Source organism: Oxyura jamaicensis, chromosome 1 (assembly GCF_011077185.1).
Source record: "Oxyura jamaicensis isolate SHBP4307 breed ruddy duck chromosome 1, BPBGC_Ojam_1.0, whole genome shotgun sequence".
In the NCBI taxonomy this organism is placed as follows: Eukaryota; Metazoa; Chordata; class Aves; order Anseriformes; family Anatidae; genus Oxyura; species Oxyura jamaicensis.
Window position 1 is genome coordinate 67,275,316 of NC_048893.1, and position 26,350 is coordinate 67,301,665.

A 26,350-nucleotide genomic window follows, 5' to 3' on the forward strand; every position below is an offset into this window, starting at 1 on the left:
ACCGAGCTGCAGACTGTAAGTAGGCTTTCTGGAAAAAGATAATTTCTAGTTGTAGGTTACATATATTGAGGACTTAACGTTTGGGGCTTTTAAAAGTAAAACTTAATTTAAGAGAAGGGGTAGCTTCTGTAGAGAATCTGTATTGGATATCTGTGATTTTTTTTTCTCTGCATTAGACAAAAGTCAACTTCTGACGTTGTGTGTCAAGCTGTAGTTAGTCATAAAACCATATTTCCTATCTGACAAGGAATTCCATGAGAGTTCTTAAGAACTTGTGATTTAGAAATGTGGTTGACACAATGTTTATGTATTATTTTTAGAAGGTGTTGCCTTTTCATACTGTAATTAAGTAATTTGGCATATGGTAATGCATGCACTGTACAAAGATGTCAGGTTATGTTTTACTTTTAGCAGGCATTGGCAAGACTGAAATTTTAATCTCTCAGTAAGGTTGAACTTCAGAATAGTTTTGTGTTCATTTTCCTTTTGTCAGTGTTTGTAGAATCAGAAAGAGCTAGAAGCTTGTCAGTATCACCTTAATGAAAGTTAAACCAAATCTTAGATTTAGTTGCTTAGTTTGGCTTCATTAAACTGCTTTTATGAGCAACACAGCTGCTTCAAGGACCATGAAACTGGAGAATAAAAAATGGGCCAAAGTAATGCATGCATGTATTTTGTCTATATCTGTTGATTGTGGGTTTGCTCATCTTTAACACAGTGGTGTAAATTTTCATCTTTAATATTAATTTGAAGTAATAATACTGCTTTGAGGTCCCTGTACCCTAAATGAGAGCAAGATATGTTGTTTTATTTTGAATTTAGATGTAGTATGGTGTCTTATTGTAGGCTGCTATAGTGTAAATGTACAATATTGCTATTGTTGGAATTTAGTAAATTGTAGGGCAAGGTAAAAAGTTACAGATAGTTACAGATAGGTTTTTGGTAGAGATCGGCACAAATTTAAGATACTTATTAGTGGAGGACACAGAGAAGAACATACACAGTTACATTAACATTACATGTTTTTAGTTAGCTTAGTGCTTAAACTTTCCTTAAGCTTACTAAGAACATTTAAATAAAAACGTCCTCCTATTTTTGTCTTTCAATGTCTTGTAATGTACTTACATATTTTTTTATACCTGTAGCAAGTATTAAGTCCTTGGAGATTACAGAGGTTTTTATTTAGGAACGTAGTGTTCATGTTTTATGATGATCAATGAAAACCTTTTGCTGGTTCTGAGATAGAAATAAACTTTTCAGTTCTTCTACAGCCCCAGTTGGAAAACAGCAAAGTTGGGTATCAGGGAAAAAACATGCTGAGTGGTATTTTGCTGCTGTTGTCCTGTCTTTCAACCAAATGTGCAGGCTTGGGATAGATTACTTTGAGCTTGCAAATACTTCAGAGAAAATTTTTATGTTATATATATAATTGCAGCATTACTTGCTGCTGAACTCCTATCACAGTTGCCTTGTCAGTTTGCTGTCGAGGGGAGTGCTACAGAAGAGAGATATGAATGAGAAAGCTAAGAGAAAGGATTGGGGGAAGCAAAACAGATGTGGAAGAAGGAAAGCTTTTTAATGGTTTAGAGTGGTGATGGGTTTTTGCTACTGGATAATGAATTCATTTGTCCTACTACTGTTTGTTTAATCAGGAGAAGAAAAATTAGACATGTGGATAGACAATTCACTGCAGCCCACGATGAAATGCATATCTTAGTTATTTTTTGTTACCCTTCTAAGCTAAGAGCACAAGAGAAAAAAAAAATTTGCTTTCCACCCCAACAATATAATTTAAATATTTATTTTATATAAAAATAATTGTAAACATAAACCAATACTTAAATAAGTCAGTACTTGTTTAGTTGCATGTATCTTGTGATTTCTGTGTTTCTGCTTAGTTGTTATTGGGTCTAGTCTTAGTTTTCTGTTTGAGAAAGAGAGGCCATTTTCTTTGAGCGAGAACTTTTCTTAAATACTTCTGACACAATTGCACCTTGCAAAATAAGTGTGTATATGTAGTGTTAATAGAATTTTCAAGATACTGAAGTGAAGGATATTTACCTTGTATGGCATTTATAAAAAGCATTAAGCTTTGTTAAATTCAGTGTTGGTAGGGATGCTTTTTTTATTTGAAGTTTACTTCTAATCTCTCACAAGAAAGAGGGAGATAAGAGAACACTGCTGTTATCTACCACTAGGGAAGACCGCAGAGCTGTTGAGAAATACGGAATTACTATGTAGTGTTTTGAAAAGCAAGGGGATAATGCTGGTCTGTAGGGAAAAAATCTTCAGATATGTTTTTTTGTGAAGAGAGTTTTACTGCATTGTTAGAATATTATATAGCATTTAAAAAGGTGATTACACCACAGAAAAATAAAGAGTTACAAAGTTTAGATGGAAATCTTAGATGATTTTCGTTTCTCTTTAGAATTGCCTGGTCTTTAAGAGTTTATCTGTCTTTTAGTGTGTTGGAGGCTGAGTCAGAAAAGGCTAACTGAAAGATCTATCAAACCTCTCTGAATGAGTTTGATAGTGCAGAGTGCACTCATACAGTTGTTTTGTTTTTTGTCCTCATCAGTGTGTAGTTGGTGGGTGCAATGCCAGCTTTGCATCTCAGGGAGGACTTGCCCGTCATGTGCCCACACACTTCAGCCAGCAGAACTCTTCAAAAGTTGCCAGTCAGCCAAAGGCCAAAGAGGAATCTCCATCTAAAGCTGGAATGAATAAAAGAAGAAAGTTAAAGAACAAGAGACGGCGATCATTACGTAAGTATTTCTAGATGGTTTTATATCCACAGCAACACATTTTATTAGTGTAATGACAATTTTATGAGCATAAGAGAGGCTTAATTTTGAAGAGATTTGACTTGCTGTATTATTAATCTTTATCTGCATGGTTGAGGTTTGTTAATTTTATATGAACCAATGCTCTGTGAAGTGTGACTTATCAATTTAAGGTTAATTGTTTCCTCTAGCCAGGATACTGACAGTGGTAATCGCTTATCCACTATGTTTTCTAGTCCTTTTAGATCCAATTGTTTGATTCCTGAATTGTCCTAGTATCAGACTAATAACTATTTCAAATCTATTCAGAGATTTGTACAGAAATTTTTAGAGAAGGCAATTGTTAACAAACTTTTTCATAATTGCTTTGGCTACAGCTTTCCAATACTGAATTGATTAGTTACTAACTTTTAAACTTACTTGTGACAGTTGCGTTTTAGAGTACAGAGATGTAAAAAGCCATTAATTTTGTTTCTACTGCTAGTAGTTGAAGAAAAAGCTTCAATGATTTTTTTCCCTGCTGTGATGCAAACATTACAACATTGGAGAGAAGGACAAAATACTTTTTTTCCTTTTTTTAAAAGAACCATTGTATCTGTTCCATTTCTGTGCACAGTACAAGATGTAACATAAGAAAGCAATTGTCTATCACAGCCTGGCAGTGTGATTTTAGTGATGGTGCGCAGGAGAACTCATGTTACTTCACTGGGTCAGCAATTGCAGTCTTAATTTGCTAGAACTTTTCTGTGGTAGAACACTAAACTGTATTGATCTTCCTGTTTCTGTGAAGAAATAGTTACCAACTATTCAAATGGTACTGCAGCAATGGATGCATATACTAGTAGTCTTAAGTGATTACTACAAATCGGTTGTGATTTTTCTTACTTACAAACCTTGCCTATGTAACAAGTGACTGGAAACTAATGAAAACAGTGGTCATTCTTCTGCATTGAACTAAAAGTAGTCTTTTCTGGAAAGTTACTGCATCTTCTAGAATTCACCGTAGTTTATTTCTATGTCTTTTCTTTCTGTACTGTGTGGCAAAAATGCAGTTCAGTGCTGGAAGAGCCATTGTTAACTTTAGTTATGATGGGGGTCTGTATTCATTTTTTGAGGGGAAGAGGGGAGGAGGTGAGATGGAAGGGGACACTTGAGTATCTTTGAAGTATACATGAGCAAATTATATTTGTTTGCATATGTAAATCTCAATATTTCCTCTAGTTTTGACACTGAGTCACTGTTTAAAAAAGTTATCTATTTCTATTCTTCTCGGATTCTGTCTTGCAAAGACATTTCCCTTTAGAAATCTATGTAAATGAGTAGGTTCAAGAAGGGAAGGCTGATCAATAGAGTTAACTAGTCACTTTGCATCTTTTAGTTCATCTTAGGTGTAAAGGAAGAGACTTATTTAAAGTAATGTGGGTTCCTAGAAGGAACCCATCTTGATTGTTGACTCTGTTATTCATTGACTCTGTTATTCAAACAGAATACAGATATCTAAGGCTGGTCATTTCAAATTACTTCACTTTCAGAGATTTCCAAGTTGCATTTTATCTTGTATAATTATATTGATCTTTTTAGGTGACTCATTTAATGCATTCTAATTCAATTTCTTCTCCAATATATGTAGAAGTATTATGACACATTTGCATTTTATTTGTAATGGGTAAACATTATTGAGTTACCAGTTTCAAATCAGGGCTTTGTAGTTAAAACTTTTAATTATCTGCTAATCTGTAGTCATAATAGGAATGCAGAATTTGTTCTGCAGATATGCACAGTCATCTTCGCAGAGTGGTGGGGGAAGTAAGTAGAAAGTTCTTGAATGAATCAATGGCAAAAATAAATATAATTGGTCTTCAGCATTCTGATAATATTTACTCAGTAGTAGAACTTGAATGGTTTGCTGTCTTGATCAGTTGTTGCACAGGAAGAAAAATGACAGCTGTTCGAGCAATTTCTTACCTTGTTGCCTCTTGAGACAAATGTGATGCTGGCTGTATAGTTTTGCCTTCAGGCAAAAATTCATCTCTAACCGAGTTGGGAACTGACTACTGTAATGTATTTCTCCAGAGGGTATGTGACCCAGAAATGTATCTGAAGTTGATGACATTTTCTGAAAATGCTAAGTATTGGCAGCTTTTCTTTTAATTTTTTTTTGTGAATTATTGTTGATTTGCTGAACTTGACAAAGGGCTGATATAGTTGTACTCATCTTACTGTTTCTTAACTTAGCTTTACTTTTAGTTAAAGCATGAGATTTGCAAGTGTGTAGATTTTGTGTTTATAAGAAGTGGGGAGTGCAAGAAACCTTATGCAAGAGACCAAAGCAACAGAACGAGAGTATGAAGTATTTTCAGTCTAGAGTACATAAAGCCAGGAATATAGATTTTATATTTAGATATTTAAAAAGTGTGAAAAAGGAGAGCTATTGTACTTTTGTACCATTTTCTCTGCAAGTAGGGTTACAAGTTATGACAAATAGGTATAATCATGGAATGGCTTGGGTTGGAAGGGATGTTAAAGATCATCTAGTTCCAACCCCCTCCCTGCCATGGACAGGGATGCCACCCACTGGATTGGGTTGCCCAGGGCCTTGTCCAATCGGGCCTTGAACACCTCTGGGGATGGGGCATCCACAACATCTCTGGGCAACCTGTTCCAATGCCTCACCACCGAGTGAAGAATTTCCTCATAACCCCTAATCTGAATCTTCCTTCTTCTATTTTAAAACCATTCCCCTCCTTTCAATCAACCCTTCCCTAAAGTAGAGGGCACCTCCCCTCCCATAATGCAAGATGCTATTCAGTAGTGTACAATGTTTAAATAATTCACAAATAATCATTTGATGAAAAGTTATTTTTATGTCAGGAGACAAACTTTCTACTAAAAAAACATTGCTAGCATATTCTTTATATCTCCTCATGGTCTGATTACACACTTTTTTTTTTTTGCAACAAGCAAATGGCTTAATATTTATTGACAATTAATTGCTAATACATGCTGCAGTTGAAGCACACTCATGTATAAATTAAAGGTTTAAACACAGCAAAACAAAGTTGCTTCCTCTGTATAGACCTGTGTTTTATAATCTTGAAGTTTGAACCCCTCTTGAAGACATTAATGCACAAATAATAATTTAAAAAAAAATTGAAATACTTTACCATGGCTTTATATATGACAAGAACATGTTCTAACTTAAAGACAATTCAGGCAGCTACTTTTTTCTTTCTTTTTTAACATCTTGCTCTTCTTAACCTGTTTTGCATTTCTTTCTTCCTCTCTGTGAACGTGTACTTTTAAGCTAGGACGTGAGTGCCTCTATGATAAAAGCATGTTTTACCATTCACGCATTTATAGCTTTTTACATTAGTGGTGATATAAAGACTAGCTGCTTTGTTGTATAAATTTTGATGTTGCAGAATAATTCAGGATCACAGTAGCTTTCTTTCTTTTCTGTATACCTTTAAACATACTCATTGCCGCACTTAGTCCCTCATTTATAGGTAGAGAGCCAAATATATTGAAAGTGTCTCACTAAAACAGGTCCTAGCATTGCTATTTTTAAGCTACCTCAAAGTATTTTGTAGAAGCTGAAATTTTATTTACAATATTACCTTGCTTCTCCAGTAGAAAAAAAAGACACTTTAGTTGCTAACACCTGTATCAATTGAGTTTACTAGAAGGATACATGGGATGAGAAAATCTCCTGTTTGTGGAAATTATAGTGGGAATATATTAGTTACACAGGACTTGGCATTTCATTTAATGGACTTCTTAACAGAAGCTTTTCATTTACTTAATACAAATTCCACATACACTTAAATAATTTAAATAAGAAGGGAGGTGCCTTACTCCAAAAATAATTTTGAGGGAATAGAGTTAACAGGAGCAGAAGATACAGGCTGAACACGTAATAAAGAGTTAATAAAGCTGTTCATGTGTATTTTACAAATCGTGCCCTTTCTTCTGTGTCTGAATGTTATCTGATGGTAAATCCTGAAAAAAAACGCTGTATGAAACTTAAAGCAAAACTTTGGAGTTGTCCTCTCTTCTTCTCTTTCCACATACTATTTATAAGTATTTCACATAAAAATAGTTATCATACATTTTATACCACAGGGTGAGGGACACTGCTCTGGAGCTGGTTAGTTTGTCAGCTGGGTGTAGGGGGGCAGTTGTTTTAGAGCCAGGGAAACTCCAGTCAGGGTCACGGAGGCCTGCCATGAGCCAGCAGCTTCTGAGAGAGTCTGACGCTTGGGTGGCTGGTCCCAGTCATGGAAAAGGCAGCCTTAAAAAGAGGTTTGAGCAGGACCACTGTGACCAGGGCCCGCAGACAGGGATGCGGAGGGTGTGGCTGTTTGTGCAGTATTTTGTGTTGAAGGATGCGTGGGAAGAGCTGTGCACCTTGCTTGTTGACCATGCAAGCTGCAGTAACGGTTGCCTAGAGGGGACGGTGGGCACTGGTCTTAGGATAAAGGCTGAATTTTGAGCTGGAGTGTCTCATCCACCTACCACAGGACTGTCTGATACTTCAACCCAGACAGAGCTGCTGAAGGGGAAGGCTGCATGCATTGTGCAGCTCCAACTGCAAGAAGCACCTAGACCTTTCTCTTGTGGCAGGGATGAGTGTCAAACCTGCCTGCTTTGGTGGTTTTACCCTCCTGGGCAGCTAAACTGCACAACAACCACTGTCTCACTCCCCCCTCCTCAAAAGAAGAGTGGGAGAAGAAAGTATGATGGAAACTAAAAAGCTTATGGGTTGAGATAAGGGTAATAAGGATAAGGGCCCCCAGTACAAGAAATATATGGACCTCTTAGAACTTGTCTAGAGGAGGGCCATAAAGATGCGCAGAGGACTGGAGCACCTCTTCTATGAGGAAGGGCTGAAAGAGCTAGGGCTGTTCAGCCTGGAGAAGAGAGGACTCTGGGGAGACCTCATCACAGCCTTTCAATAGAATTATAGAATATCCTGAGTTGGAAGGGACCCATAAGGATAATTGAGTCCAACTCCTGGCACCACACAGGTCTGCCCAGAAATTCAGACCATGTGACTAAGTGCACAGTCCAAACGTTTGTTAAACTTTGACAAGCTTGGTGCGCTGACTACTTTGTGGGGAACATGTTCCAGAGTGGAACAACCCTATATCAGTGAAGAACCTCTTCCTGATGTCTAGCTTAAACCTCCCCTGCCTCAGCTTGACACCATTCCTGCGGGTCCTATCACTGGTGACTAAACAGAATAGATCGGTGCCTGCCCCTCCACTCCCCCCTTGTGAGGAAGCTGTAGACCGTGATGAGGTCTCCCCTCAGCCTCCTCTTTTCCAGGCTGAACAGGCCAAGCGACCTCAGCCGCTCCTCATATATCTTCCCCTCTAGGCCCTTCACCATCATTGTAGCCCTCCTCTGGACACTCTCCAACAGTTCTACATCCTTTTTGTACTGTGGTGAATATTTAAAAGGGTTTTATAAAAAAGATGGAGAGGGACTTTTGTGTAGATAATGACAGGACAAGGGGGAATGGTTTTAAACTGAAAGAGGAGAGATTTAGATTGGATGTTAGGAAGAAGCTCTTTACTCAGAGGGTGGTGAGACACTGGAACAGGCTGCCCAGAGAAGCTCTGGATGCCCCATCCCTGGAGGTGTTTAAGACCAGGCTGGATGAGGCTCTGAGCAACCTGATCTAGTGGGCGGCATTCCTACCTATTGCAGGGGGGTTGGACTCAGATGATCTTTAAGGACTCTTATAACCCGAGCCATTCAATGATTCTGTGATAATATAAAGTGCAAATGAAGAGATGGGGAAGAGCAAGAAAATGCCAAGTGGAAGCAAAGGGGAAACTGGGGAGGGAACAATCATTCTCTGCTTCTCATAAATGAATGATGTTTGACCATGTCCTGGGAAGCAGGGCCTCAATAGGCATAGCAATTGTCTGGGAGGACAGATGTCTTCATAAGGAGAGCCCACCTACCCTCCTTCCCCTTCCCCACCTTTTATTGCTGAGTGTGACACCATATGGCATGGGATATCCCTCTGGTCAGTTTAGGTCAGCTGCCGTGGTGATGTCCCCTCCCCATTCCTGGCCTACTGGCTTTGGGGGGTTTGAAGAGAATCTTGGTGTTCTGCCAGTACTGCTCAGTGATAGACAAAACACTGGTGTGATATCAATGCTGTTCTAGCTACAGGTGCAGAGCACAGCACAGCCTGGACTGCTGCAGCGGAAGTTAACTCCATGCCAGCCAGACCCAGTACACTTGCAAAAGATGCCTCCAGGTGGAGGACCTCCAGCAGCTTGGCCACCTGAGGTGGTGAGAAGGAGGTGCAGGAAGTGCTCAGAAGGCTATACAATATTGGGAAAGCTGAGGAGTTAGGTGGTTACATACATAGTCTGCAGTGAGCTCATAGCCAAAAACTCCCCCTTGAAACATCACAGAAGGGAGTGGGAGTGATACCAAAACCATAGAGGAGTGGAAGTTTGTTATAGCAAGGACCAGCAGGAGGAAGATACTTACCCTATTGCCTGAGGTGCCCTTGCAGAACTGTTCCACTGCTCTGGGGACTGCAGAGCTAAAATCTGTCATGTCAGGCTTGCCAAACTGGTAAAGAGAGCTTTAAACTAAGGTTGCTCAAGGAGGTCAACCTCAATTGACCCAACTTACTGCTTTGAGGGGTTAGAGGTCAGCAGGGAGAGCACCTGAAGAGCAGCGCAGAGAAATTCCAGCCACTTCACCAAATGAAACAGTCTCATTTAGGGGCCAAGCTTAAGTGCCTCTACGCAAACACACAGCATGAAAAAATAAATAAGGGGAACTGGAAGCTTTAGTTAAGTCTTACAGCTACCTTATCATTGGCCTCTGTAAGACGTGGTGGGATGACTCACCTGCTTGGAGGGTTGGGATAGGTGGTTTGGGGCTCTTCAGGAGAGATGGGGAAGAAGACGTGGGGTATCCCTGTATGTTAGGGAATGCCTTTACTGCAGGGAATTGAGCGGTGGTGATGAAAGGGTTGAATGTCTCTTGGCGAGTGAGGGGAAAGGCAGCAAGGCTGGTGTTATAGTAAGAATCTATAATAGATCATCCAACCAGCATGAAGAGATAGACGAAAAATTATACAAGAAACCAGAAGTCTCCTGATTGCTAACTATAGTTCTCATGGGGAACTTTGGCTTCCTAGATGTTAGATGAAAATAGATTACAACAGAGAATAAACTGTCTAGGAGATTGCTGGAGTGTGTGGATAACATCCTCACAGGTGGTGAGTGAGCTGACGACGGAAGGTGCCCCACTTGACCTGTTGTTTGTGAACAGGGAAGGAGTCATGGGTGGTGTGATGGTTGGAGGCTGCCCTGGGCACAGTGATCATCAAAATGATAATTTTTTTTTTACTTGTTGAGGTAAGGAAGGTGATTAGCAGAACTGTTACTTCTGGTTTCCAGAGGACAGTCAAAGGCACAGGAGCAGACCGTCTCAATATGCTGAACGTTGAGCCGGGGAGGAGAGGAATAGCATTGCTGAACAAAGAGCTTTTTCTACAATTTGTAAAGAAAAAGAGTTCAGGAGTTTTAGAAGACGGGGCAGTCAACTCAGGAGAACTATAGAGCCATTGTCAAGCTTTGCAGTGAGTAAACTAAAAGGGCTAAAACCCAACTGGAACTTGATTTGATTAGCATAGTAAAAGGCAATAAAAATGCTTTTATAAATACATCAGCAGCAAAAGGAGGATTAAGGAGAATCTCCATCCTTTATTGAATGTGTGGGGAAAATGTAGTAATGAAAGATGAAGATAATGCTGAGATACTTAATGCCTTGTTTTGCTTTGGTCTTCATTGGTAAGGCCAGTTGTTCTCAGTGTACACAGCTCTCTGAGATGGAAGACTGACAGGGAACAAGATGAAGCCCTTATAATCCAATGGGAAGCTCTGAGTGCCCTCCTAACATGTTTTGAATGTTCGTAAGTCCATGGGGCTGAGCAGGATTCATCCAAGGATACTGAAGGAGCTGACAGGAGCGATCGTCCAGCCACTTAATAATTTATCAACAGTCCTGATTAACCAGTGAGATGCCTGTTAACTGGAGGTTAGCAAATGTGTCTCCCAACGTGCAAGAAGTGTGGGAAAGAAGATCCAGGGAATTACAGGCCTGTCAGTCTGACCTTGGCTATGGAGCAGATCATCTTGAGTGCCATCCTATGTAAATTGTCAAATATGTGACAATTGGAGTGATCAGAAGCAGTCAGCGTATGTTTTTGAAGGGTAGGTCCTGCTGTACTGACCTGATTTCATTCTATGACAAGATGACCCGCTTAGGAGATGAGGGAAATGTTGTGGATGTCATTTACCTGGATTTCAGTAAAGTGTTTGACACCATCCCACAGTATTCTGGAGAAACTGGCTGCTTGTGGTTTGGACAGGCGTGCAGCTTGCAGTGTGAGGAACTGGCTAGATGGCGGGGCTGAGAGAGTCCTAGTGTGTCATGTTATGCTAGCTGACGGCTGGCCACCAGTGGCTCAGTCCCTAGGGCTCAGTTCTTGGGGACAGTTTTGTTCTAACGTTTTTACCAGTGATCAGCATGAGGGGTTTGTAAGTTCTCAGACAGTACCACGTTAGGCAGGAGTGTTAATCTGCTTGAGGGTAGGATGGCTTTGCAGAGAGGTCTGGATAGATTAGATTGATGGGGGCTGAGTTCAGTCACAAGACGTTTAGCAAGACTAACTGCCCGGTCCTGAACTTGGGTCATAACAACCCAATGCAGTGGTATAAGCTTGGAGAAGAGTGGCTGGAAAGTTGCTTGGCAGAGAAGGACCTGGGGGTGATGGTTGATAGCCTGCTGAACATGAGCCAGCAGCGTGCCTAGATGACCAAGAAGGCCAATGGGATCCTGGCCTGCATCAGAAATAGTGTGGCCAGCAGGACTACAGAAGCGATTGTTCCGTTATACTGGTGAGATTACACCTCGAGTAGTGTGTTCAGTTTTGGGCCCCTCACTACAAGAACCATGTTGAGTTGCTCAAGAGTGTGTGGAGAGGAGCAACAAAGCTGTTAAAGGGACTAGAAAATAAAGCTCATGAGGAGCAGCTGAGGGAACTGGGGTTATTCAGTCTCGAGGAGGCTCTCTACAACTCCTTGAAAGGAGGTAGCAGTGAGAAGGGTGTTGGTGAGAACATTTCAGGTGAGAAATGATAGGATGCGAGGAGATGGTCTTAGGTTGTGCCATTGGAGGTTTAGATTGGACATTAGGAAGAATTTCTTCACAGAGAGGGCAGTTAGTCATTGGAACAAGCTGCCCGGGGAAGTGGTGGTGTCACCATCCCTGGAGGTATTTGAGATGTGTGGACATGGTGCTAGGTTTAGTGATGGGACTCAGTAGATCAGGTTGATAGTTGGACTTGATTATCTCAAGTTTTTTTTCCAATCTAGATGATTCTACGAATCTCTATATTGTACAAAATATATAATTTTCTATATTACAATTCCTTGCATCTGATATAACAAACTGCCTAAATCAGCATTTGGATTACTTTGGTAGGGAACTTCAGAATATCACATCAAAGCCTTTTTTTTATGAAAAGACTAGAAGGGATATCTCTTGGAAGATTCTGAATTCTGGAAATTTCATGTATCATATCTGTTACTACTCAGTACTTTATAGTAATAATAGAATGTTGTGAACCCATTTTCTTTGGTCTGTCTGTATATACAAGCTTGTGTTTTTCCCCTGAACTTGTCTTTAACTTTGCATGAAGAAAGAAAACTTAGTCCATGCCCAAAAATGTGACCCGTACTCCTTTTTACGTGATAGACTAATAGTTTCAATGTAAGAAATGGTTGCATCAATGACCTTCTGTAGCATAAGAAGTGACCACGAACAGCGAGAAAACATTTCAGAGAGATGATTGTCTAAATGGCAGTATCCAACTGAGATACAGTAAGGACAGAACATAATATACAAATGAACGCTTAACAACAATTAGTCCCTGGAGTGTAGAAAATACTAGTTGAAAGTGGAATTTGTAATTTGTTTTGACATAAAGGATAGATAATCTTGATGAAAAGGAGTTGTTTTAATTAAGGACAAGAGAATGGAAAATTGCTGTTTTTGCAGATTATAGGATGATACAGTTCATAACATAATTTAGCTACTGTTCTTAGCTTTAATTTCAATGTTATATACTGAATCGTTGCTCTCACGTGATGCTTTCATTAATACTTTTACTCATATAGTTCTGCTACTGTAATATATGGTATATTTTTAAAAAATCTTACAATGAGATATTTCTAAGCGTGTGCAAATATGTGCTTAGTAGCAGTTATTTTTCAGTTAGATTATTGTTAGTGTAGAATTAATAGACTTCACACTCCAAATTGGAGCTCAGTAATTTTTTACTGTTCAAGAAACGCTTATCTATGAAATTATTTACTAGTGCATGCTGTTTATAGACTACTCATAAAAAATCAGATGGATGATTTTTTTTTTTTTTTTTTTTTTGCAAAGGCGATCAGCTCCGGGGCAGACGTGCTCTGCAGCGGAGCAGGGGACCGAGGCGGGCAGGGCTTTTTGTCCGGCATCGAGGCCACTCGGGGGAGCCGCCGGGACCCGGCAGTCCTCGCGAGGGAGGCTGACGAGGCGCGGGCGGAGCCAGCAGCGCCCCCTCCCAGGCTGTTTAAAAGTTGCCCCTAGGGAGCGCGAGCGACCAGGAGCGCGGCGACCAGGACGGGCAAACAGGGCGGGGCGCGTCGAAGGGCGTGGCGAGGCAGTTCGCGCGGGCAGGGCGAGCGGGGGGCTCATCGTCGCTCTGTTGCAGCTGCCTCTCCCTTCGGTGCTTGCAACCTGCTTGCGTAGAACCTGACCATGGTATCAACCATGCAGAAAACCGTGGCCTCCGCATCTCGTGCAGCATCTCCAGCCACGGTCACCAGTGTGGCTACTCAGACGGAGGGCTCGGGGAAACATGCAGCCGTCCAGGTCCTGGGCTGCAGAGTGTGCCCCAGCCTTCTGTCGGTCTCCGACAGCAGTGGAGGGTATGCCTGTGGGAGGTGTGCCCAGGTTGAAGAACTGCTCAGCCAGGTAGCGGAGCTCCGGGAGGAGGTGAACAGGCTCAGGATCATCAGGGAATCAGAGATGGAAATTGACTGGTGGAGGTGCACTCTACCCTCTCTGAGGCAGGCTCACGAGCCTGCCACAGCACAGGCGTCTCCTGTTATTCAGAAGACGGAGGTTCCCTCCTCCTGCCAGGCAGAGGGAGGAGACCTAGATCAAGGGGGGGAATGGAGGCAGGTGCCTATTCGGGGTGGTAGGCGAGCCCTCTCTCTGCCCAGCTCACCTTCTCATCTACCCTTAAATAATCGATATGAAGGACTAGAACAAGACAATCTGAATGACATAGTAGATAAAAACCCGTCCCAGTTGGAGGGGGCACCTAAGACAAGGCGACCTACACATCGCATTGCCACATCATCCTTCAAAAAAGAAAGGCTATTGTTATGGGGGGCTCCCTTCTGAAAGGGACAGAGGGACCGATATGCCGACCGGACCCAACCCGCAGAGAAGTCTGTTGCCTCCCTGGGGCTCGGGTGAGAGACTTTGCCACGAAAGTCAAGCGCCTGGTACGGCCCACTGACTACTACCCGCTACTGGTCTTTCAGGCTGGTAGCGATGAAGTAGCAACGAGAAGTCCGAAGGCGATCAAAAGAGACTTTAGGGATTTGGGGCGACTACTTAGAGGATCAGGGGCACAGGTTGTGTTTGCCTCTGTCCTTCCGATAGGGGGGATCGAAGCTGAAAGGCGTGCTGTTCACCTAAACTCGTGGCTTCGAAACTGGTGTGACCGGCAGAATTTTGGGTTCTTTGATCACGGGAAGGTCTATGCTACACCGGGCCTGATGGCACCGGATGGGATGCGCCTCTCTCGGAGAGGGGTAAGGATCTTTGGTCAGGAGTTGGCAGGGCTGATAGATAGGGCTTTAAACTAGAGTCGAAGGGGGAAGGGGCTAAAACCAGGCACGCCGGTGAAGACCTAAGGGATGGTACGCTAGAATCAGAGGGGCTGTGTGCTAGTGAGGTCCTTCGGTCAGATCCACAAGGTGCTGAGTGTAAGGAGACGCACCTGAAGTGCTTCTACACGAACGCACGCAGCATGAGGAATAAAATGGATGAGCTAGAAGTCCTGGCCCAGTCCCGCAACTACGACATCATCGGCATAAGCGAAACCTGGTGGGATGAGTCCTGTGACTGGGGTGTTGTGATAGATGGTTACAGGCTCTTCAGGAGGGACAGACAGGGTAGGCGAGGTGGTGGGGTGGCGATGTATGTGAAGCAGGGGCTGGACTGTGTGGAACTTCAGGTCGGCAATGGCAAAGTTGAGAGCCTCTGGGTAAGGATCAAGGGACGAACGAATAAAGGGGATGTTGTTGTGGGAGTCTATTACAGACCGCCTGGCCAGGACGATAGCGCCGATAAATTATTCTTTACAGAACTAAGAGAGGCCTCGAGATTAACTCCCCTTGTCCTTATGGGGGACTTCAACTTGCCAGACGTTAACTGGGAGTGCCACACGGCTGACACGAGCAAGTCCAGGAGGTTCATGAAGCACCTAGATGATAACTTCTTGGTGCAGGTGCTAACGGAGCCAACTAGGAAAGGTGCCCTCCTAGACCTGTTGCTAGAAAACAGAGAGGGTCTGGTGGGAGATGTGGTGATTGGTGGCCGCCTTGGTCATAGCGACCATGAAGTGGTTGAGTTCAAAATTTACGGTGACAGAAGGAAAAGTGCCACCAAAACCTCATCCCTAGATATGGGGAAAGCGGACTTCAGGCTGCTCAGGGAACTAGTCAGCAAGGTCCCCTGGGAAACTGCTCTTGAAGGCCTCGATGTCCACCAGAGCTGGTCATTCTTTAAGCGATGCCTCCTAGAAGCACAAGATCAGGCAATTCCTAAATACCGCAAGTCAGGCAGGCGGGGCAGGAGGCCGGCGTGGCTGACCAGGGACATTCTAATGGAGATTAGGCGGAAACAGAGAGTGTTTCGCTACTGGAAGGAGGGCCAGGTGTCATGGAAAGAATACAGGGATGCTGTTCGTGTTTGTAGGGAGAAAGTTCGTGTGGCCAAAGCACGCCTAGAGTTGAAGCTGGCTGTGTCTGTGAGAGAAAACAAAAAGGGTTTTTTTAGATATGTGAATGGAAAAAGGAGAACTAAAGAATACATAGGGCCGCTCCTTGATAGGGAAGGTCTCCTCACAGACAATGACATAGGCAAAGCAGAGACGCTTAACGCCTTCTTTGCCTCTGTCTTCATTGCCGATGATGGGCTTCGGGACCCCCGGTGCCCCGAGCTGGAGGACCGGGACGGTGGGGATGACAAACTCCCAACCGACCCTGAACGTGTGCGGGATTTGCTACTCCACCTGGATCCCTACAAGTCCATGGGTCCGGATGGGATTCATCCCCGGGTGCTGAAAGAGCTGGCGGACGTCATCGCGGAACCTCTCTCAATTATTTTTCAACGATCCTGGGAATTTGGAGAGGTCCTGGTAGACTGGAAGCTGGCAAATGTGCCGATTTTCAAGAAGGGTCAGAAAGAAGACCCTTGCAATTACAGGCCTGTCAGTCTTACGTCAGTGCCTGGTAAAATTATGGAGAAGATGGTTCTCGAACTTATTGAGGCGCAACTGGGGGACAAAGCAGTCATTGGTCCCAGCCAGCATGGGTTTGTGAAAGGTAGGTCCTGCCTAACTAACTTGATTTCCTTTTATGATAAGATCACCCGTATGGTGGACCAAGGGAAACCAGCTGATGTGATTTTTTTGGACTTCAGCAAGGCTTTTGACACGGTCTCCCATAGGATCCTACTGGACAAAATGTCCACCATACAGCTAAATAAAAACATCATACAATGGGTGAGCAATTGGCTAACGGGCAGGGCCCAAAGGGTTATGGTAAATGGGGCTGCGTCAGGCTGGCAGGTGGTCACTAGTGGGGTCCCTCAAGGCTCCATTTTAGGGCCGGTACTTTTCAATATTTTTATAAACGATCTGGATGTAGGAATAGAAGGTATTTTGAGCAAGTTTGCTGATGACACCAAACTTGGAGGAGTCGTGGACTCGAACGAGGATGGTAAGGCCTTGCAGAGAGATCTGGATAGGTTGGAGAGCTGGGCGATCACCAACCGTATGAAGTTCAATAAGAGCAAGTGCCGGGTCCTGCACCTGGGACGGGGAAACCCTGGCTGCACGTACAGACTGGGCGATGAGACGCTGGAGAGCAGCCTAGAAGAGAGGGATCTGGGGGTCGTGGTAGACAGCAAGTTGAATATGAGCCAGCAGTGTGCCCTGGCAGCCAGGAGGGCCAACCGTGTCCTGGGGTGCATCAAGCACGGCATCGCTAGTAGGTCAAGGGAGGTGATTGTCCCGCTCTACTCTGCGCTGGTGCGGCCTCACCTCGAGTACTGTGTGCAGTTCTGGGCACCACAGTATAAAAAGGACATGAAACTGTTGGAGAGTGTCCAGAGGAGGGCTACGAAGATGGTGATAGGCCTGGAGGGGAAGACGTACAAAGAACGGCTGAGGTCACTGGGCCTGTTCAGCCTGGAGAAGAGGAGGCTGAGAGGAGACCTCATCACAGTCTACAACTTCCTCGTAAGGGGGTGTCGAGAGACAGGAGACCTTTTCTCCATTAACACCAGTGACAGGACCCGCGGGAACGGGGTTAAGCTGAGGCAGGGGAAATTTAGGCTTGACATCAGGAGGGGGTTCTTCACAGAGAGGGTGGTTGCACACTGGAACAGGCTCCCCAGGGAAGCTGTCACTGCACCGAGCCTGTCTGAATTTAAGAAGAGATTGGACTGTGCACTTAGTCACATGGTCTGAACTTTTGGGTAGACCTGTGCGGTGTCAAGAGTTGGACTTGATGATCCTTAAGGGTCCCTTCCAACTCAGGATATTCTATGATTCTATGATTGCAGTCTACTCGTCATAGATTGAAGTGTAGTTTCTTATGTAGAATGTGCTTCTTGGCTAGGAAATGTTTACTAATAATCAAAGTGTGAAATGAAAACTTGTACATAGAAATGTCTAGCAGTGTTTCTTTATATGACCATTTATTATTACTCTTCAGAGATAAAGTGCTTTTTGATGAGCTTGTATTTTCTGTATGTTAACAATAATTCTTACTTAATCCACTGCAGTACTGAACAGTCTTATTTCACTATCAGTGTAGGTAGATATCTTTGCAGCATCCCAGTTTTCACTGGAAATAACTGTTTTGTGGTGTTTCTTTTTCTTTATTTTGTTTGTTTGTTTAGTAATTATAAATTACATCAGGGTAGATTGTTTTTAACAAAGTTCAAAAATAAGGTATAGACTTGAACGTATAGAGTGTGCTATCATGTTATGAAGTATTTTAATACTATTTATAAGAAATTGCAGCAGTAATACTGAAACTACTGATGATGCTCTAAGGGTGATTTGGCCAATTAGGTTGTGATGTTTATTGGAACCTTACCGGCCTATTCTTGTCCCAGAAGTACTCAACCAAAAAAATGAATTCATAATTCTGAAAGGTAAAAATGAATAAAATTAACTTGAAGTTTAAAAACTGAACAGGTGTAATTCAGTTTGTCAAAACAGCTATTTCATCTAAAGGGAATATAGTTTGACCAGACTTGAATGGATCACCACTCCATGTTTGGAGTCAGTACATACTCCTGGCTAAATTAATGTTTACAACTCTTTGACAAGATAGTCCTGTTTATATAATAATAAATGGTTTACTAATAACAATTCAGATTTACTTACATGTCTGAATATGCTAGAATGGTTTCAATGTGTTCATCACTAAGGATCTCTTTTATTTCTAGCAAGACCTCATGACTTCTTTGATGCACAAACACTGGATGCTATAAGACATCGAGCCATCTGCTTTAACCTCTCAGCACACATAGAAAGTTTAGGAAAAGGCCACAGTGTTGTATTTCATAGTACTGTAAGTATTAAATTATGCATTGTTTGTTACCTGTGTCACTGAAAAATTTAATGCTGTGTTTCTCTTAGTAATGCAGACTTTTAATCAGAAGTAATAGTGTGTATTTTACATTATTGATTTGCCCATTTCTGTTAGTAAATTAAGTTTTTAAAAGTGGTGTTAGTAGTAGTTCTACGTCACAAATTGAATAGCTTGCAACATTTCCTGTCTGATACGCTTCAGGAAATACCTGACAGCAAGTATGTTTGACAGAAAAAAATACAGTTAAATCTTCTAAATAAGAATGCAATTCAGATGGCATTTTCTTGGTCATGACTCACAGTGCTTATTTATTACAAGGAGTTCTCTAAAAGTAATTGTGTAATTTAATATTTTAAGATGTTGATGTGAAATTTATGTTTACTCCTTTTTCAGTTTAAAAGATGTTGTACTACATAAATGTATTGCTGTTCCTTTCATTTTTTTTATTTAATAAACTTCCACTGAAATGTCAGTGAAATGCAGGGAGGCAAGTACTAGATGGGGAAATGTTCTTCAGTCCTGTTTCCATATCCTTTTTTGTTAATTTCACCTACCTGTGGATAGGATTGACATCAGTGTTCATTTAGAAAAGTTCAAAAATAGGGAAAGAAGTTCTGAATTGGGATAGAGGGATCAGAATTTCAGAAACCTTAATATTTCATGTTTTCTTACTAAACTGAGAGATATGGCATATAAGAGGTAGAGACTCTTCTTTAAGAAAAAAAATAATTCAAGGATAGGACAAAACAAGGGTCTTTGTAAATTGCCAGACTGTAAGATTAACTGCAGTCCAAAGAAGGAATGCTGTGACTGATCTCTTCTCAGCTATGGCTTAATCTTAACCAGTGATTCAAACTATAGAACTGTCACTTTCTTTCCATAAACAAAATATGATTTTATGCACATGAAACCTAGTTTCCTCCCATTCTACAAGACTGATGATTGTTAGAAATCTGTAGCCTGTGTTGGACATTTTTCCAAAAACATTACTGCTGAACTCCTGTGCATTGAGCACCATGCAAATGGAGATTTAAAGGTGCCTTATGTTGTTACTGAATTTAGATCTTACTTTAGTTTTCCTGGCAAAAGCAGGATTTGAAATTATTTGAGAAAAGCAGATTGTCTTTCAATTCACAGCTTGCTTTAATCTGAAAGGTTATACAGAGAGACTGTTCAGTTGTGGAAGAGGGAAGAATGTGCTCTAGAAGTGCTTTGAATTAACTTGGAGGAAGCAGTGCAGACCCTTTTAGTTCGTCCATGCTTGTGCCCCATTTTTTTTTTAAGGATAGGATTAATACTCTAAAATATTTTTTAGAGATTTTAGTTCAGTGATCACATGCATTGATACTATTTACATATGTTCTGACATCTTAAAACTTTGAAACACAGTGAATGAATAAAGATGCAAGAGGGTGAAATTTGTTTCTTTTTCCAGAAGAGGTCAGCAGAACTCCACTTCTCATTTGAGACAACTTTGCAGGTTTACTCTTCAGAGAGAAATTCAAAATAAAGTTTCTTTTCCTTCCAGGGACAGTGCATGAAATTTAGATAACATAGTAATATATCAAATAAAACTATATTGTGCATCTACTGGGTGAAATATGTTTTTTAATGTAAAACTTAATTGGACTTAAAATTACTACTTCATAAATAACTTTGTAAAAAACTTCGGAGCAAGAAAAGTAGTTACTGCAGACAAGATAGATATCTTCCATTTCAGTTGTAACTTTCATAGACCTGATTGTAACAGTGATTATTTGTGTCAAAATAGTGATTCTTTTCTTCAGTTGGCCATTTTTGTCTACATCATAGCTGCATTTCTGACTCTAGCCTGCCTAGGAAATGATAAAATTCTCATTACACTAATTATAGCTAAAGTAGTACATTTTATGATCTTAAAAAACAAACAAACACAAGTTTAAACTTGATGGTTTCAAAATACGTGTTGGAAGAAGCAATGACAGCTCTATATAAGTATTTCTGTTGTCTCCTAACAGCAAATATACTACTTGAATATTAGACAACACCAGAGTATTTAGCAAGAATAAGATAGGCCGATAATAGGGAGAAATAATCTGCAAAATTCACAGTGGATGCAAATGTATTTGTGAAAGCATCCCTAGCTCTAGTTGTCATAGTTTGTGTTGTATATGATTAGCTCTTAAGTTCTGAAAAACTACATTTTTTTATTCCCTACAGTTAAAAGTTACTTTTATCCTTTCATTGAGCTTCTTTGTTTGTATAATGTTGTTGCTTTAGTCCCTTTTAGGCCTTTTTTTGGGGGGGGGTGGGGGGGGTGGGGGAGGGGCGAGGAGGAGTACAGAGTGTAAGTTGTTACAAACATCCCTTTTTTTCAGTCTGGTGATGGCAGTACAGACGAGTCCTGAGTTTTGTACTGTTTATTTCTGAAAATGAGATATTGTTAATGTCAGAGCTGTTAGTTTATCCATACTATTTGTTGTTCTTGGTGTTGGAAAACATAGATGAGTGCAGATCCTGGGTGGTTTGCACAGGTTCTCTGTGAGGAATTGCCATGTGTTACACTGTAAATCCCAGTAGATGCAGCAATCCCAGCTTTAGCTAGTAATTAGGTGTAATATATACGTGGGACTTGTTTATTCTGGTTGGTTTCCTGGCTCATATTCTTAAAGTTTTAAATAGGATGAAGAGTGGTTTGTGGAGAATATTACTTCCCTCTGACTGGGATATAGCTAGTTTACTATGTCCAAATAATATTTCACAAAGTCGCCTGTAAACTTCTTAATGTGTTATCCATGATGTTTGTATTACATGAGAGAACATCTGCCTCTCCTTAAAACCTGAAGGTTAATTTGAAAATGAACTTGACAGTACAGAAAAACGTATGGTTTTGAATGGAAAAGCTGGAGAGCTTTGTTTGCCCTGTAAAGTGAGCCATAATGTTATTATTTGATTCTAGGCTCAGGTGCTCCAATCTACAGCAAAGAAACTGAGTTTGCAGAATAAAAATCTGAGTTCTGGGCAAAGACTAAAACTTAAAGTTGGAAGGGACTGGAGAACTGCCCTCTAAATCTTTATTTTAAAAAAGAGGACAGGGTTTTCATCCCTGTTCCAAACTTAGCAAAATGATGTATTGAGTTATGGATATGGCTTGAAACTTGAGAGGAAAAATGGTAGCAATAGTCCAAATAGCTAAATTTAAGAACCTGCTAATATTTTTAATGGAAAAGTTGATAAAATTTTGTCTAATTGGCAAAGATTACTGGAAAAATGATTTTTACTGATATTTATCTACCGTATCCTATTATTACAGGCTCGTAGCATGGTTTGAGTTGGGAATTGAATGATCATCTAATTCCAACCCCCCTGCCATGGGCAGGGACACCTCCCACTAGACCAGCTTGCTCAAAGCCCCATACATCCTGGCCTTGAACACTTCCAAGGACGGGGCATCCACAGCTTCTCTGAGGAACTTGTTCCAGTGCCTCACCACGCTCTGAATGAAGAATTTCTTCCTTATATCTAATCTAAACCTACCCTCTTTTAGTTTAAAGTCATTACCGCATGTCCTATCACTATACTCCCTAATAAAAGAGTCCCTCGTCAGGGACTCTTCTGAATTCAAGAAACTCAGTGCCTCAACACTTATTCTCAGTTCGTATCTGCCAGTATATTTATACCTTCAGATACGTCAAATGTATCTGTATTAATAATCTGGCTGTTAAATCCATGGGTACTTCTCTCTGGGCTTTATTTTTGTTGAGAAGATGTCTGTATAGTTGTAACAATACAGCTGGAAAAAAAATTGTGAATTCCTTAAAATGTCATGACTACATTTAACTTACCACAAGAGATCAAGTTTAATTTACCATGATACTCAGTTGCGGAGAACTACTGTGATTGGTGCAGTTTATGGACTTCAGTACTTTATGTTCCATACACTACATTTTTGTTTAGACTTTTTCATGAAGAACATTTGCCATCCTGATGCATTTCTGTGCTTGATTTTTTTCTTTTTTTTTTTTTTTAGTTTACAGTATCTACAGTGGCTGTGTGTAGAAACTTTGAAAGATTTGATAAACGTTGTGCCTAGCAGAGCAAGAAGTAGGACTGATGTTTGAAGCAAAGCAGAAAATCTGTGTGCCTAAACTGTATGGAGTGCAGTGACATGTAGGAAAGGAGAAGCTAGGGGCAGATCAGTAGAAGTGGAAGCTTTTTGTGAAAGAAAAGTGGCTTTTCCTTGTTTTGCTGAATACTGTAATATTTTGGGTTCATCTTCTGAATGCCATTTTTTGATGAGTATATTTACACCTCAGTGAACAGATTCATTTTTTTCTACTTCGTATATTTCTAGCTTTAAAGTTTGACTAAAGATTGGTGTTAAGCTTCAGGGTCATACCACTGAAAACATTGTTCTCTGTGAGAGCATTCTGTGTACTTGTCTACTGTGAGCTAGTTATGAGAAACTGTAAGAAAGGAGTTGCCATTTCTTAGCTGGAACTTTACAAGGGGAATGTGTATGTTCTGCTTAAATATTATGGATTGTCAACAGATCTTTGACATGTCATTTGTACTTGTCATTCATATAACAGTAGTAGTAACATACACTCTACAGTATTTAAAGTCCCTGTTATGTATGAGTTAAACAATTTCTGTGAGCCTGTGAATTCTTCCAAGGAGCCTTTGCTTCATTCAGTGCTTGGCTTAGATGTTGAAAGGGAATGAATAAAGGTTATCTAGGAAGTCATACATCTGATGATTTCCAGATGTCAAAGCATTTATGAGAGAATATTTCCTTATGTCATACTAGAATTAAAATATAAGCTGCATTAATTTCTCAGTTTCTATAGACATTTATTGAAACAACATGAATGTATTCATAAAGGGTATTTGTGAACCTCATCTAAGAATGTATGCACCTCAAATTTTTAAGCTGCTACTCCAAAAGCTTTGAACCCTTTTAAAGAATACTGTGTATGCATGTTTTTTTTTTTTTTTTTTTTTTTTAAGGGACCATTTAGTAAGCAAATACTAAAACAAAATTTTAATGAAAACACCAAACCTTGCTAAGAACTGCTTTAATAGTGACACGTACATTCTACCTGTGTATACAATTAATACAGCTGTTAAGAAGTAAAACAGTTTGCATTTTCTGAATGTCCAGTTGAACATGAATACTTAATTTGAGCACGAAAAAGAGTGGATTTGATTTTAATTATGGTTTATGTAACTATTATCAGGTAATAGCTAAAAGAAAAGAAGATTCTGGAAAAATAAAACTCTTGCTTCATTGGACACCAGAGGACATGTAAGTATATTACTAGTGATATGATAGGATTTAAATGGGGAAAGATTTACAGCGGGGTAAATGAACTGTCACTTAATTGTTATGCCTTTTTTATGTACTTCATGTTTGTTTGTTTGTTTGAAGTAATTTGGAAATTTAAAAAATAAGCAAGTGTGTTACGCTTTTAATTGACTTTAATTTAGCTACTGAGTCTTTAGATTCTGATAACAGTTCATGTAAACTTTAAGCTGTATTTTTTTAATGCATTTTGCCACTATGGGTATAAATAACAAAGTCTTCTAATTATTGAATGGGGGAAATCAGATTGGTTTTGCCAGCCACATACATGGGAAGATTTATCACTGAGACAGCTCTTTTGCCCATTAATTTGTCATGATCCTCAAATATTTTTAGGCACTGAAAAATCTCTAATCATCAGTCTAATGGTAGAACTTCAAGAATCTTTGTATAGGTGCTACAATTTAACAGTGAAATAACTACAGTTGGTCATTCAGAGTGTGCATCTCATATTACTCTTTGTTTGGGTTTTCCCACTGACGTTTGGAGTTTCCTTTCTACCATGTTTGTTTCCTTTTTCTCTTGTTTTTTCCATGTTCTGCCCTTTTCCAAATAAGTTGCCTCTTAATGCAGGACACGAGTATTGCCCTCAGATAGTCTTAGGATATATGGAGTAGTAACTGAAATACTTTAAAAATAATTTATCTACTTCATTGAAATAGCTGAGATCTACTTTCCTTCTCCTGACAAAGGAAAGAATTTATATGTAAATATTATGATCTTTACTATATGGAAAAGTAGAACAAATACTTGCTTTCCACTACGATCTAGGAGAGCAGTAGGCAGAGTAGTTTTAGGAGAGGCAGTATGAGAAGTAGTTCTAGCAAGTGTTGCATGATCCATGTTTTCCACAGTTTTAAAGATAATTACTTACTTTTCCTTTTAAAAGTAAGTATAATTATAATAGTTTATTACTGGGTCCATACGTCTGCACACAGGTAAAGTTACTGAGTTACTAAGGTTGCATTAAGATAAAATAGCTGCATAATTAGGTAGGATGCGCAGGTTTAGAGGTTCATTCTTAAAAGTAATGTTGTTCTTACCAGGTAAATATCTCTAACTTGGTAGGACTCATTAGATAAGGATTTCTAAGTTTCAGATGAAATAGTCATAGTTTTTGCAATTACAATTTAGAACAAAGGAATCTTTTTAGATTCAGTGCTGCCTTTTAAGTGATTAAGTGGGAAGGTGATGCAGAGCGTTAGTGTAATAAACTCTATCTTTTGCTTTGGTGAAGTAGTTTAAATTACTCAGTTTTCTAGTGTCCCATATTAGTCGTGTGCAGTAGTGTGAACTCAGCAATGTGAATCAATTATAACTTTAATCTGTAGAGGAGTAGGGTTGCTGGTAAGTTACCTGCAGCAGTGTTTGGCATTTTGGTGCAATTTTAAGCTGTCTATAGCTTTTTCAGCTCTCTGCTGAAACTTGTAGACTACAACAAGTTTCAGTTAAACTTGGGAAAGAATAACTAAAATATTGTAGTAAAAAGTGTCATTCTTTGCTGCCTTTTAGGTCAGCTTGGTAATACTGTATGTAACAGTATTTTGATATTATTCTTGCTAAAATATTACAGATAAAGAGTTACTTTTATTTTAAGATAAAAGAAAAAGCATTATAAAACACTGAGAGCATGAAAAGTAAGTAATTAAGGACTTTTGTTCTTTAATACAGAGTTAAATGATTTTTTTGCTCATGCAAATGAATACAATGTTAGATTCTCTACATTGGAGAAGACTGTAATGTTAAGACATCCCTGATAGATGTAGAGCTGGTTGGTCAGTTCAAAGGGATAACGGCCTTTGTGCTGATATTTCTTATATCTTGGTTGGCTTAGGTAGAGGGTGTACTTCCTGCACGGAATGATGCAGTATTGAATTATTCGTTTGATTCCATTTCATCTTGTTTATTACACTTAGAAACAGAAAAAGCAAGATATGGCTTATGTCATCAGTTTGTCTTACAAAAGGAATGTACTCACACTTTAGAAAAGTTGAATATGTTCACAAGCGTTATTTTCCATCGTGCTGAGCTGTTCATCAGCCTTGCAGATGGAGCCAGCAATAACAATTTCACCTTTTCATATGTGAGTCATTTTGAAACTGTTAAATTGCTCAAGGGTTTCTTTACATTAAGTATTTTTTCAGGAAAAGTAAACAGTCTTTGATCAATTTCCTATTTCACTCCTTTTTTTTGGATCAGGGATTTATCCTGATTTTCTTTTCCTTTTT

At 40.2% G+C, this 26,350-nt stretch overlaps 1 protein-coding gene across 2 annotated transcripts in view; it reads left to right on the forward strand.

Moving 5' to 3' along the window:
* The window catches only part of AEBP2 (AE binding protein 2), a 64,395-nt gene that overhangs the window by 32,351 nt on the left and 5,694 nt on the right, over window positions 1–26,350 (forward strand). For both annotated transcript variants that reach the window (XM_035347876.1, XM_035347881.1), the window contains exons 5-7: window positions 2,579–2,765; window positions 18,633–18,757; window positions 23,998–24,065. In XM_035347876.1, coding sequence (XP_035203767.1) covers window positions 2,579–2,765; window positions 18,633–18,757; window positions 23,998–24,065 — 380 coding nt within the window. The remainder of the gene's footprint in view (window positions 1–2,578; window positions 2,766–18,632; window positions 18,758–23,997; window positions 24,066–26,350) is intronic.